Genomic DNA, 15718 nt, shown 5'->3' with positions numbered 1-15718 from the left:
TGAGCCTTTCTTTCGTCTCCACAATACACTGCAGAAAGATGTCCAAACATTCACATCTCTTAAACTAATGTGCAAATGTACATTTCGCCTTCTATTCAGAATATAGCAAAGTGCAGAGGAAATATGATAACCTTTTAAGCCATTAAAAAAATATTCATCAATCTGAGAAAGCTATGGCTTAAGTTGTTATACTCGGTCACGACCGAGTGATCTAATAGCTCCTATCAGCATGACATTGCACAAAATAAGTCAGTCACCTGAGATTAAATGTCCTTTAATCTTGCACTGTATGTGCCATATACTGTATATCATGTTAGATTACATAACATCATCATCAATAAATGTCAATATAAAAAGTCTGTTTTGGAGTAAAAGAGGAGAAATTGTTGTCCTTCAGGAATTCAAGATACCTCACATTCTAACTAAATTATTTCTCTTTTTCCCAGTGGCGTGTATTCATGGATGCCAAGGGAACCCAGGCTTCCCCAAAAAATTATCTCTGTTTCATAATTTTCCTTCAATTTGCAAGAGGCTGAATGTATGGTATCTTACCGGCGCCCCTCTGTCTCAGTATGTGTAGGCCTATCTGATACTGTCTGGTCAAAAACAGTATGACACTGTTGCCGTCCATTGAATATGGCCTGTGTCAGTAAACATGAGCAAAAAAGCGTACTGAATTTGTTGCCAGCAGCACAGTTACAGCCGCTAACGCTCTGGATAACATGAAAACAGGCTAACCAGCTCTGCTAGGGCGAGTAAAATGGTCAGAGTGAGGTGTTCTCTCATTTGTGCCTGGAAGTAGCTAGCAAGCTAGCCAACGTTACAAACAGACAATCTGACCATGCTCTGAATTTACAAACACTCAGAGCGGACTCTGAGCACACTCTGGCACTCCAGATGGAATTTACAAACACTCAGAGCGGACTCTGAGCACACTCTGACACTCCAGATGGAATTTACAAACACTCAGAGCGGACTCTGAGCACACTCTGGCACTCCAGGTGGAATTTACAAACACTCAGAGCGGACTCTGAGCACACTCTGACACTCCAGATGGAATTTACAAACACTCAGAGCGGACTCTGAGCACACTCTGGCACTCCAGATGGAATTTACAAACACTCAGAGCGGACTCTGAGCACACTCTGACACTCCAGATGGAATTTACAAACACTCAGAGCGGACTCTGAGCACACTCTGGCAATCCAGATGGAATTTACAAACACTCAGAGCGGACTCTGAGCACACTCTGGCACTCCAGATGGAATTTACACACACTCAGAGCGGACTCTGAGCACCCTCTGGCACTCCAGATGGAATTTACAAATACACCCTAAAAGTAGTTAGTTAGCATATCATTAATATACTGGCAAGTGCGATATATTAGTACCCAACTAACATTAGGTAGCTAGCTAACATACCGGTAGATACTGCTGTAATGTTATGATATGCGGTTCATAAGGATAGCATAGCTCACAAATTGTTAGCTAACATAATGTGAAACGTTTTTGAAAAGTCCTTACTTTATTACACTGCTCAATATTTTCTTAACATTTCTCACAATTAGATAAAGCAATGAATTTGTCTCCGCTCTAGTCGGACTTCAGCTGCATATTTTCCGCCATTATCTTCAAATCTGAAAACGTTGTTATTATTTTGTCGTAAGTAGTACGACATCCAGGTACTTTTGGCATACTAACTATATCCATACTGTGACCAATAAGCATACTACATACTCAATTTACATCACAATAGTATGTGCGGTTAGTATGAATATTCAAACATAGCTTATGACTTGGATGGCTGGAGTCAATTTTTAGGACCTTCCTCTCACACCGTCTGGTATAGAGGTCCTGGATGGCTGGGCCGGACCCACTACCCTCTGTAGCGCCTTGTGGTCGGATGCTGAGCGGTTGCCATACCAAGCCTTTATGCAGCCAGTCAAGATGATCTCAATGGTGCAGCTGTAGAACTTTTTGAGGATCTGAGGGCCCATGTGAAATCTTTTCATTCTCCTGAGGGGCAAGAGGCATAGTCATGCCCTCTTCATGACTGTGTTGGTGTGTCTGGACCATGATAGGTCCTTAGTGATGTGGACACCGGGGAACTTGAAGTTCTATCACAGCAATCGGTGGTGCAGTTAACTCTAATGAACTTATCCTCTGCAGCAGAGGTAACTCTGGGTCTTCCTTTCCTGTGACGGTCCTCATAAGAGCCAGTTTCATCATTGCGCTTGATGGTTTTTGCGACTGCACTTGAAGAAACTTTCAAAGTTCTTGAAATGTTCCATATTGACTGACCTTCATCTCTTAAAGTAATGATGGACTTTCATTTCTCTTTGTTTATTTTAGCTGTTCTTGCCATAATATGGACTTGATCTTTTACCAAATAGGGCAATCTTCTGTATACCACCCTTAACTTGTCACAATACAACTGATTGGCTCAAACACATTATGAAGGAAAGAAATTCCACAAATTAACTTTTAAAAAGCAACACCTGTTAATTGAAATGCATTCCATTCTCTCAACATCTGAATCAAGTTGAGAGAATGCCAAAAGTGTGCAAAGTTGTCATCAAGGCAAAGGGTGGCTACTTTGAAGAATCTCAAATATAAAATATATTTTGATTTGTTTTACACTTTTTTTATGACACATGAGACACCTGTCTTTTTCGCGCCCATCTCAGTGAATGAATCCATTGCCGAGGCTAAAGTGCACAATGTACCTCTCTCTCCAAAATGACCTCTCTCCCGCCAAATTGTGCACATTCATTGTTTCATAACTTCATTGTGTGAATTGTTTGCTTTTGATTGTTAGTGTCTATCAATTCCCCATTACTTTTAACACCATTAGCACATTTACCATTAATTCCTATAATTTCTCATCTACAATGTTTGTTTGGTTACGATATTTTCTGTTAATCCATTCAATATATTATTCCAGTCTTTATCCTTTCTCATCGTTAGAGTGGACATGTTGTTTGCAGAGCGCGCAACCTCTGCTACACTTATGAGAAACAGGCTTTGGTTTATTTCATTCCATTTACGAGTTTAGTCATTGTCTTTTGTTTGGAGCACTCCTGTCAATGTTGAGTAAGAACATGCACCTGAGTACGCATAGAAGTAGGCCTATAGGCTACCTGGCCTGCGCGCAAATGTAGGCATACTGTATAAATGTTCCCATTTAGGGATCTGATGGTATTTCTGATTGGCTTAACGTGCCACCACTAATGAGCTGTGGCGATTCTCAAAGTAATGTTTTCTTCACGTCAAACAGCAAGCAAACAAAGTCTGTTTTTACATCCATTGAGAATGACAATAGTTTCTCAATGTATACTGAAACATCTTTCCAGCTTTCTCCCTTTCGATTACCCTCTGCGTGAAGGGGGCAAATCTCATGCTCTGATCCAGTGGAAACTTCATAAAATAGGCCCATTTGATTACTTCTTATTCCTTGCAGAAATAGCCTACAGCTGTGTCTGTCCTGAGCTCAATGGCGCTGGAAACTCTGAGGGCCCAGAATATTTTATACCATCTTGCAAGTTTGCTAGCACGAGCTTAGCCCTGGACCCAAGTTATTAGTTGATACAATGTTTCAAGTTCATTACAGACAGGCCATGCGTAACCAATGTGATTTATAGGATATTTATTTTTATCAGGATATTTTCTACCTGCAGACTGCAATGTTTTTGTTTGTTGGCTTTGTAAGCTATTTTACATACTTGGCAATGGCAACAGAAGATTATTTTTAGGTTGGCATCTAGATTTGGATAGAAGTTTGATCAACCACATGAAAATGATTTTTAGATACGAAGACGTTATTATAAATTAATTAAAACTGTTCCACAGAAATGTGCATATGACAACCATAACTGTCAGGAGGAGGATGGTCGGGTTTTTCTTGTTTTTCTTCTGGATATCTTGATCTCTGGCTCCCTCTTGAGTTATTTGTGTCTTATTTCATCAAACAGTGCGCTTAAAGACTCAGACATCTCGAATGCATACACTACATGACCAAAAATATGTGACACCTGCTTGTCGAACATCTCATTCCAAAATCATGGGCATTAAAATGGAGGTGGTCCCTCCTTTTGCTGCTATAACAGCCTCCAATCTTCTGGGAAGGCTTTCCATTAGATTTTGGAACATTGCTGCGGGGACTTGCTTCCATTCAGCCATATGAGCATTAGTGTGGTCGGGCATTGAGGCCTGGCTTGCAGTTGGCATTCCAATTAATCCAAAAGGTGTTTGATGTGGTTGAGGTCAGGGCTCTGTGCAGGCCAGTTAAGTTCTTAGGGGCGGCAGGTAGCCTAGTGGTTAGAGCGTTGGGCCAGTTGCTGCTGAAAGGTTGCTGGACAGAATAGCCGAATCCACTCATTTGAAGGCATGTCCACATACTTTTGTTTATATCGTGTAGATAGATAATTTTATTAAAACACCGTGTATGTCTAAATATGGAAAAATACACATTTAAAAATGTTGACCAATTGATTGGTCTATAGATCAGACGACTTTCCGTCACCCAATATTTTTGGGGGGCAGGGATAGCCTTAGAATAAATAAATCGCCTCTACCCTCTGTTCTATGTGCAATCACTGGAAAATAAACTGGACTAGCTTTGTTCGAGACTATCCTATCAACAGGTACATTAAGAACTGAAATATACTATTCTTCTCGGAGTCAAGTTTGTTCACAGACTGTATTTAACACCAAGGAAACATTTCACGATGAAATTGCCCCCAACTCCCAACTGTTCACTGTGTCCCCTAAATCAGGTAGGCACATTCCTTCATATGATATGGGAGTGCCCTGCCGTAAAATGCTTCTGGGGCAAAGTTCCCAATTCCCAATTATTTTTGAAGTGCAAGAATTCAACGCTTTGCATATTATGTTACTTAATGATGAAAGCCCCTTGAATCTCTCAATCAATCAGAGAAGATTACTGATGGTAGGCATCACTGCTGCAAAACAAATGTTGGCTCTAAGATGGCAACCACCTCCCTTTCTCCCATTTAATCAATGGATACAGTTACTACTGTATAAGAAGTTATAACATTAGAATTATTGACAGCGAGAATGAATGGTACTAGTCAAAGAACAATTGAGGCCTGAGCAAAAATACTTCACTCCGTAAAGAACAATCTCAGCTAAAGCCCCACACATACAAACCAATTACATCTAGAAATGTAGACTTTAAAAAAAAAAATCTTTGCTTTCAGACTCACAGGAGGTGGTGGTATGGGGGGTGGGGGAGGGGTGATCTCTGGTCATTGTGGGGGAGGGTGGGGGTGATTGGGGGTGGGTCTTGTGGGATGGATGGGTGTGGGAGGGGAACTAATGGCCAACCTCGATTGCTGGGTGGAATGGAAAGTGGTGGCAGGCATGGTTTCCGGGTGGGGAAGGGAGGATGCGGGCGGGTGGATGGGGACTGAGGGAGGGAACGTGTTGGGGTTATCTTTGTATGCATTTCTTTGATCGTTTTTTGTACCTGTAAAAACTTAATAAAAAGTCGGTCACAAAAAAAGGATTACTCCTGGTCTGACAAACAGCGTTGTACCACAGCTGCCACACACTGCAGAAGGCCGACATCAGCAGATGCAGTAGATTGAGACGCAGCCCAGGCAAAACCCCGCAAGTCTCTAGCTTAATTAGACTGATTTTTATGAATAAAATGGTGATTCTGCAAAGACATCAACTCTAGGGCACAGCACATCACTGTTTCCACTGGTTAAAAACCAGATAGATTTTTCAGAGGTGAAAAAATGATGGCCAAGAATATTGAATAGCTTCCATGCTCTCTCAATTTGAAATATGAAAGAGATTTATTTGCTGTAACATGGCTGGCTTATTTACAAAAATTGCTAAAGTGGTATATAAAAAAAAGAGTATATCACAACCAATTCATCACTGACACACTATAAGTGTTCATCAATATGTAGACTATGTAGACTATCGTCTTTGGTGAGGTGAAACTAGACTAACATGAAGGGCTAGGATTTAATAACTGGTTCAACAGAGTCAAAATAACTTGAATGATAACTCCAGTTCAGAGTGCTGCTATGCTTTGTCCAGTCGTTGCAACATAATTAACCAGCATCAGTCTCACCATACCAGACGTAAGGTAGGGTTTGAGGTGAAGGTATTAGGGTGAAGAAAATAAAAGAAAAAGCTGGTGCAGCCAATTTCCACAAAGCTGCTAAACTGATTGAGGCCGACCAAATCTGTTTCACCAGCTTACATTCTTTCAAAATGGTCATCTCGGTTCCAATATCACGGATTTTTAACTGTTTCCAATTTCCCTATTCTCGACTGAGAGTTGGCAGGCTTAGCTGGATAAAACACTCCAGCCCAGTTCCCTGTGAATGTACCGATATCTCTATGGCACAGCTTCCAGATAGCTCTATTTATTTACTCATTATTTTTATTTATATTTATATTTTTTAAGTAAACAGCCGATTCACAATTACATCTCTCTCTATCTCACACACACACACACACACACACACACACACACACACACACACACACACACACACACACACACACACACACACAAAAACACATAGTGTTACAGTACACATAGCTATAACACACAACGTACTAAAGGACAATCACCAGCTCCCCTAACAACAACCTATTGAAGTAGATTAAATTCACACAGGTCCTCATTCTAAACGAAAATTGGAAAGACAGAAAAATCTATTTCCAAGAGAAAGGACTGTGTGGCATCAACTGCTTTTTGTCACCTGTGGTTGTCGGTGTATGCAAGAGTAAGTGAGTGTAGGGTTTGTGTGGGCTTCTCACTGTCCTTTCTTTCTCCTCTTTTTTTTTGCCAAAACAGCAAATATCCTGATGGCGCAGGATGCCGAGCGGTATCTGGCCCTTGAATCGATCAGGCTCCTGGCAAAGGGCTTCCATTCATCCCTTGGCCATAAAATTTGATTAGCGCTGACCACAGCACTGCAGGGAGATGGGGCCGATAGGGCCGGGCTGCAGGAAACAGCTTCAGCATCCCACATTTTCATGCACGCTTGCTCTCTCTCCCTCTCTCTTAGAATTACTTTGTTTTCCCTATCCCTCTTTTCAGCATAGAACTACCCAGGCCTGTATACCTACATTAGATAGCAGGAATATAATTCAGCTGCCGATTGTCTCCTCTTTAGTATGTTGTTTTCTCTCTCTGAACTACATTGAAATGTTTCATGAAGCTCCAGGGTTGATAAAACTAAGCAAATGCCCTTGGCATGTGACCACTGCTCTCAACCAATCCTAGAGCTCAACGCATGCAAGTGGCTAGTGCTTCTCAGTACTTTAAAAAGGAATCAGGTACAAACAAACAACTCTTCTGAAGGGCTGTGAAACAACAAAACTTCCAATCATTTTGAATCGTGGGCTACGTTTTTTTTTTTTACTCAAAGTGTGCATAGACATTTTAATGAATACAGACAGGTTGATAGCTCTACCAGTTATAGGAAATAATCAAATAACATTTTAGTGTATACTGCAGTATACAGTATTCATACAATCACCTACCTGTGTTTCCTCCACATTCTCCACTGTGAAGTTGAACCATACTCTGAAGCGAGGGTTACAGGTGTCCGGTCTGATGAAAAGGTCAAACTCAAATTCACTGAAGCATTCAACACGTCCAAGGTTACCTGGGAAAATAAAGATCACATTCAGACTATCAGGATTCATGTTGGACTACCAACAGTTAGGCCTAACCAACACGTTAAAAAAATAGCATAGCCACCGTCCCAAGAATATTTAATTTCACATACTACATAAGCTTCCTGACATAAATCTGTATTTTTTTTATTTCGAAAGGTTTTCACCAATTCACCTCCGAGGCATCTCCTAGACAGCTCAGGTGGCAAGAAACTTGAGATATATTTCCAAATGGAATCATAAAAATGCATATGATCAACTGATATCCGTTGTAAACTGTGTAGATTTAATGTGTATATAATGCAGGTAGCCAAGCGGTCAAGAGCGTTGGCTCAGTAACGGAATGGTCACGAGTTCGAATCCCAGAGCTGACTAGGTGAAAAATCTGCCGATGTACCCTTGAGCAAGGTACTTAAAACAAATTGCTCCTATAAGTCAGCTCAATTACTCAAATGTAAACATAATCTGCACCCTAGTGACAATGGGTGTGATGAAGAGAATGGAACTTAGCTACTGTTTAGGTGACAACTGGGACAGCTTTGGAAGGTGGTAACTTCAAAATAAAATATAGATTAACAGCAAAGTTGCATCATCCACCACTGTGTGATATATATTGCCATAAAAACTTAGTCCATAGGCCCAGCTTGCCCACTGGCTCGCAGAGTAAACTCCCTAGGCAAGAGGACAACCTGCTCTACCCTGCGTCCCTTAGCCGGTCCATGTGGTGTGGAAGGAGTGTGGAAACGAACGACCACCTGGTGCCAGGTAGCACTGAGCTAATTATTGACAGATTGGGTAACCACCACACCGTCAGAGCAGATCGCTCTCCTTCTGCCATCTGAGAGGGCTAATCCAGCGCTTCCTGAAAATCCCTTCACTCGTCTCACTGTCCACAGAAATAGCATCATCTGCCAACCCTCATAGGACACTGGATGAAGCTCCTTCATGAGCTTTAAAATATATGCATTATTATTTTTGTGCAAGTACATCAAAGACCCCACTGGGAAAAAGCATAACAGAACCCCATATAATCTGGAAATAATTTTGGACTTGTGTTACAAATTGTATGTTTATTTTGTAACACATGATGCTGTATTTAAACTGTGAACAAAACATTAGGAACACTTACTCTTTCCATGACATAGACTGACCAGGTGAATCAAGGTGAAAGCTATGATCCCTTATTGATGTCACTTGTTAAATCCACTTCAATCAATGTAGATGAAGGGTAGGGGACAGGTTAAAGAAGTATTTTTAAGCCTTGAGACAATTGAGACATGGATTGTGTATGTGTGCCATTCACAGGGTGTATGGGCAAGACAACATATTCAAATGCTTTTGAATGGGGTATGGTAGTAGTGTGTCAAGAACTGCTGGGTTTTTCATGCAGTTTCCAGTATGTTTCAAGCCAACTTGACACATCTGTGGGAAGCATTGGAGTCAACGTGGGCCAGCATCCCTGTGGAATGCTTTCGACACCTTGTAGAGTCCATACCCTGACGAATTGAGGCTGTACTGAGGGCAAATGGGGGTGCAACTAAATATTAGGAAGGTGTTCCTAATGTTTGTACACTCAGTGTACATGTCCGCCATTCTCTAACAGCTTCCCGGTTTTCAATTCCAACACATTGGTTGCAAAATAGAAATGCTCTCTGCAAAAATGTATATTGGCCTGTAGCTCTTGTGAACAATGGTAGGGCTGTAAGAATACAAATAGGATCAGACATAGTGAGATCCTTTTACAACTTATCAGACACCTGTGGTAAAGGTTGATAACTGACCTTTACAGTGTCCATTACATGAACGAACACTGTGTGTGTGCTTACGTGCATGTAGTTTATAAGGGAGTAAAATATCATCACAGCTATTTCAGTTATTGACGCACAACCTACTCCACATATTGCTACACATGGTGGCGGCTGGGAGAAGATAAGTGAAACATACTGTACCGCAAACAAAAGTCGCATCTGTTTTACAATCCTTACATGAAATAACTTATTTAAAACCACATACTGTACAGACTGACTGAAAAGTGGCAGGTGCTGGCAAAGCAATCCAGAGCCATTGACAACAGATAAAGCCAAGGGTTTGCTGAAACACCCACAGCTGCAGATAGCATGATGCGAATATGACAACCGCACCTGTTCCAACCAGATGTCCTGTATAATCTATCATCTTGAATACCAATGTCTTAGCCATTTATCTGGTTTACACTACCAAATATTGGCTATTAGAGGACACAGATAAGTCTCTAAAGGTTGTTTCATATGTATGTGTGGATAACACAGGTACTGTTTTTGTTGACTGATTTATTTAGGCTACTTTCAGTATTCAAATTAATACAATGAAGGATTTATCTACATGTTTCTAAACTAGAGACAAGTAAACATGGATTAAACATAAACCCATAAGTGTGTTAAAAATATACTTCAAGAGATTGATAATTTTCAATTGCATATGATTTCTGAAGAGCCCAAAATTTTGCATGCAGTGCGCTTTTTATACATAAAATAACTAAGTCCATTGAATTGGGTAAATGGCTCCTCAGAGCACACGCCTGCATATGTTTATGGAGCCACAACTAAATCGGAGCTTGTATACACTAATGCGGCACCATAAATAGCATACAAAAATTCACTAACTTTCAGGCTCTCTCAGAAAGTTAGTGACAGAGTCCTCCACTCGTTTGGCCTTTCAGGACCATGGACAGGGGATGAGCACATAGCTGAGGAATTTCTTAGGCACTACTGCAACAAGAGGTTCAGAGGAATTCCAACAACAGCACTGAATGTCTTCATTGCATGGTGAGAGAGTCCGACCAAAAGTGCATTTACCCTACCACAAACTGGTGAGGTAGAGGTTACTAATCAGAAGAGTAACAGACAAACACAAAGTTGATCAACAACCTTTTAAAACACACTGCAGATGTCGTCGCAGGGTGATACAAAATGGTATCTCTAATTCAAAGCACAGCAGCCATGCGCTGCTAGGTTATTGAGCTTGATGCTTAAAGACCTGACGTGAGGGATAGCACAGGCCTCAAGGTTAGAATTGCATGTTCAGCTTGTGAAGCAAGGATATGACATAGGATTGATTTCAGTTTTAATTTTATGGTGGCTAACTCCAGATTCCATCGCTGCAGTCCTTTAATAAATTCCCTATCATTCAGTATTTAAAAAACATAAATGGCAAACAAATCTTCAAAAGTCTTAAAACGTAAAAATACCATTAGGAAAAAAATCAATTCTTGATAGCCTTCATATTGGTAGCCTATGCACGACTACTTGGAACAGTGAGAATACTTATCCAAAGTAATTTGACTAATTTGCACAAAGATGCAGTCAAACAATAGTGTAACTAGTATACACCTGAGAAAAGACAAAGATAAAAGAGGGGGGGGAGCAAGCATCAGAGAAAAACATCAGTTCTCTTTAAGAGATTAGAGTTAATACTGCATAATTCCTCTGGAGACTTGTGTGTCTACATTCGTACTCAGTGGAGAGTCTTCATAAGTTATGTTCCATATCAATCATCAACCACTGGGAGAAACATATGCAACACTTACTATTTAATCAATTGGGTTTCAACAAACTTTAAGAACCCACCCAGTGGGCTGAGTACTGAAGACTTTGCTGTTCTGACAATCAGTTTAAACATGACAGGTTTTCCTTTAAGGACTCTGTAGTTCATACAAAACACTCTCCCTCTTTTTCTCTAGTCTCAATGTATTTATTTTCTTAATTAAAAGATTGGGGGTAAAGTTGAACCATCAGAAATGTATACCGGGAGTGTATTCATTAGTGTGATTCCGTAGCAAAATGTTTTGCCCGAGGCAAAACATTTAGCAACATAAACCGTTTACTCCAAACACACTTCAACATGACATAAAAGCTGTTGGGTTCTTATACGAAAGTTGTTTAATTGTATGTTTTCCACATGTTACCATCCATCCGAATAGTATGCAAAGTGTTTAGCACAAGCTAAATTAGAGATTCTTCCATGCACTAAAATGGATAGAAGTCTGCAGAGGACCTTTCAGCAAATTCAAGCCGATATTTTTTGTGAGAAGAGACATGACTGAACTCCAACTTCCATTTAAAGTTATCCTGTACCATGTCATTGCTCTCTCTCTTACTCTGCTGTTGTCACGTTCTGACCTTTATTTTCCTTTGTTTTGTTTTTATTTAGTATGGTCAAGGCGTGAGTTGGGGTGGGCAGTCTATGTTTTGTGTTTCTATGTTTAGGTTTCTGTTTCGGCCTAGTATGGTTCTCAATCAGAGGCAGGTGTCATTAGTTGTCTCTGATTGAGAATCATACTTAGGTAGCCTGGGTTTCACTGTTGGGTTGTGGGTGTTTGTTTCCATGTCTGTCACCACACGGGACTGTTTCGGTTTGGTTTTCGTTGATGTTCACATTTATTGTTTTGTAGTTCTTAGTGTTCAGTTTATGTTTTATAATAAACGATATGGACACTTACCACGCAGCGTTTTGGTCCAATCCCTGCTACACCTCCTCTTCAGACGAAGAGGAGGAAATCTGCCGTTACAGAAACACCCACCAACAGAGGACCAAGCGGCGTGGTAACGGGCAGCAGCAGCAGCGGCAGCGATGTCAGGATTTCTGGACATGGGAACGTGATCTTGACTATATCACTACTTGGGAGGAGATAGACAGGTGGGCGGTCGACCCAGGGAGAGTGCCGGAGCCTGTCTGGGATTCTCTGGAGCAGTGTGAGGAGGTATACCGGCGAATGGAGGCAGCACGGCGGCGCGGTAGGAAGCCCGAGAGGGAAGAGACAAAAGGGGAGTGTCGCAAAGCCAGGTAGGAGACCTGCGCCAACTTCCCGTGCTTACCGGAGAGCGAGAGGGACCGGGCAGGCATCGTGTTATGCTGTGGAGCGCACAATGTCCCCGGTGCATAGGCCGGTGCGGTACATTCCAGCTCCTCGTATTGGCTGGGCTAGAGTGGGCATCGAGCCAGGTGCCATGAAGCCGGCTCTACGCATCTGGTCTCCAGTGCATCTCCTTGGGCCGGCATACATGGCACCAGCCTTACGCATGGTGTCCCCGGTTCGCCAGCACAGCCCAGTGCGGGCTATTCCACCATGCCGCACTGGCATGGCGAAGGGGAGCATTCAACCAGGTAAGGTTGGGCAGGCTCGGTGCTCAAGAGCTCCAGTGCGCCTGCACGGTCTGGTCTATCCAGTGCCACCTCCACGCACCAGCCCTCCGGTGGCAGCCCCCCGCACCAGGCTGTCTCTCCGTTTTCTGCCTACAGGGTCTCCCGCCTGTCCCACGCTGCCAGAGCCTTCCTCCTCTCCAGTGCTGCCAGAGCCTTCCTCCTGTCCAGAGCTGCTAGAGTCTCCCGTCTGTCCTGAGCTGCTAGAGTCTCCCGTCTGTCCTGAGCTGCTAGAGCCGCCAGTCTGTCCTGAGCTGCTAGAGCCGCCAGTCTGTCCTAAGCCGTCAGTCAGCCAGGACCTGCCAGAGCCGTCAGTCAGCCAGGACCTTCCAGAGCCATCAGTCAGCCAGGACCTGCCAGAGCCGTCAGTCAGCCAGGAGCTGCCAGAGCCGCCAGCCAGCCAGGAGCTGCCAGAGCCGCCAGCCACTTATGGACACTTACCACGCTGCGTTTTGGTCCGATCCCTGCTACACCTCCTCTTCAGACGAAGAGGAGGAAATCTGCCGTTACAGCTGTGTGTGCATCTTGCCAGCTGTCACTCAAATGGTGAGGGGCTGAAGCTCATTAGCTAGATCTCGAATTGCTAGGGGGCTGGCCCATGTGGGGGAAAACTTTGGGAAAATGGGGCAGCACAGCTTCCAAAAAAACAGTCGCTTTCAAACTAGTGATTTCATGGCTAATTGAGGTAAGACAGTAATTCTGCTCATACATTATGCATGTATGAACTACACATTGACACATCTAGCACAAAGCGGGAGGTTTAAAAAATACTTAGTAAACGCCAAAGTTCGGGAGCATGTCTTTAAGAACAAAACTTAACTCAACAGCATTTGCAGTGGAATCCAACTAATGAATACACCGGTTGTAGTGAAGACACACCATGCATCTTTCCACTACTCCTGCTCGCTCTCCAAACTCCTGCCATTTTCGAGCACTTTGTTTCCCCATTATAAATGTTTGTTCATTTTTACCAAAACTAAAACAAATGTCTGTTAAATCTACACAGTTTATTAGGTACACCCATTTAGTACTGGGTCAGACTCACCTTTGCCTACAGAACAGTCTGAATTCCTCAGGAGCATGGAAATGTTGGTTGCTCAATTGGTAAGAAGAGACCTAACGTGTGCCAGGAAAACATTCCCCACACCATTACGCCACCACCACCCACCTGTACCATTAACACCAGGCAGGATGGGGCCATGGCCCCATAGTGCTTACGCTAAATCCTGACTCTGCCATCAGCATGACGCAACAGGAACCAGGATTCGTCAGACAAGGTGATGTTTTTGCACTCCTCAATTGTCCAGTGTAGGTGATCACGTGCCCATTGGAGGCACTTCCTCTTGTTTTTACCTGATAGAAGTGGAACCCTGTGTGTTCCTCTTCTGCAATAGCCCATCTGTAACAATGACCGACCAGTTGTGGGTTCCGAGATGCCGTTCTACACATCACTGTTGTACTGCCCTGTTATATGCCTGTTTGTGGCCTGCCTGTTAGCTTACACGACTCTTGCCATTCTCCTTCGAACTCTTGTCAACAAGCTGTTTTTGCCCACAGGGCTGCCACTGACTGGTTGTTTTCTGGTTGTAGCACCATTCTCGGTAAATCTTAGACACCGTCGTGCATGAAAAGCCCAGCAGGCTGGACATTTCTGAGATACTGAAACCAGCCCACCTGGCACGGACGATCATACCACACTCAAAGTCGCTTAGGTCACTTGTTTTGCCCATTCTAATGTTCTAACAGTATTTGAATGCCTCAATGCCTGCTTTTTATAGCAAGCCACAGCCACATGGGAGCCATTTTCGTGAACGGGGTTGGTGTACCTAATAAGCTGTCCACTGAGTATATTCCTTACCGTTCATCGCAACATTGTCCACAAGTGCACATGAACATTAGGTAGACTCACAAGGTACAATAAATGTTTTTGTTTGCTATTTAGTCATTGCTGCACCATTTGTCGTGTTCCCCTGTGCATTTATACCTGCGTTTTCGGTTTGTCTGTTGCCAGTTCGTCTTGTCCCGTCAAGTCCTACCAGCGTGATCCCATGTTTCCTGTGACCTAGTTTTGATTTTTCTTAGTCTTCTCAGTTCTGACCTTTCTGCCTGTCCTGACCCTGATCCTGCCTGCCGTCCTGTACCTGCCTGACTCTGATTTGGATTACGACTCTTTGCCTGCCTTGACTTACCTTTTGCCTGCCTTGACTTACCTTTTGCCTGCCTTGACTTACCTTTTGCCTGCCTTGACTTACCTTTTGCCTGCCCCTTGTACTATAATAAATTCTGAAACTTGTACTATCCGCCTCCTGTGTCTGTATCTGGATCTTAGTCCTGACAGTAAGCGCCTGTTTTTGGCTTCTTTGGCAGATTGATATTGGTAATTGTGATGGGAGGCTTATTTGAGCCTGGTATATATAGCCCAACCTAAATGAGGTAGACAGGTTTGCCTGCTCCAAGGCCTTTGCATGTCATGAAGTTAAATTGAGAAGTTTATCTAATTATTAAAAATATATATTTGGATTATTTTGTAAATATTGCACGTCTCGACTCTGGACCGTCTCGACTCTGGATCACTAGCATCATACCCTGTCTCGACTCTGGACCACTAGCATCATACCCTGTCTCGACTCTGGACCACTAGCATCATACCCTGAAAGCATAACTTCTGCACCTGAGCCTGCCTGCCTCCTACAACATTTCTGCTGTTACGACTGATACCAGGTCCCTATTTTACACTGGTAAACTGGTTTTATACATTCACTTATGTGCTTTGTTAAAAGAAAAAGGTATTTTTGCAAGTTGCTGAATTTCATGCATAGAAATACATAGGAAATTATGAATGTAACACTTAATTTGACAGTAACATGAGAGCT

General features: G+C 42.7%; 1 protein-coding gene across 1 annotated transcript in view; it reads right to left on the bottom strand.

The window, feature by feature from the left end:
- LOC135556419 (cytosolic carboxypeptidase 6-like) overlaps positions 1-15718 on the bottom strand; it is a 466431-nt gene that overhangs the window by 426412 nt on the left and 24301 nt on the right. Inside the window, exon 3 of the mRNA XM_064989619.1 lies at positions 7533-7657. Coding sequence (XP_064845691.1) covers positions 7533-7657 — 125 coding nt within the window. The remainder of the gene's footprint in view (positions 1-7532; positions 7658-15718) is intronic.

The sequence above is a fragment of the Oncorhynchus masou genome, chromosome 15 (assembly GCF_036934945.1).
Source record: "Oncorhynchus masou masou isolate Uvic2021 chromosome 15, UVic_Omas_1.1, whole genome shotgun sequence".
Lineage (NCBI taxonomy): Eukaryota > Metazoa > Chordata > Actinopteri > Salmoniformes > Salmonidae > Oncorhynchus > Oncorhynchus masou.
The sequence above is the reverse complement of the archived record's forward strand: the minus strand, read 5'-3'. Positions and strand labels throughout refer to the sequence as shown.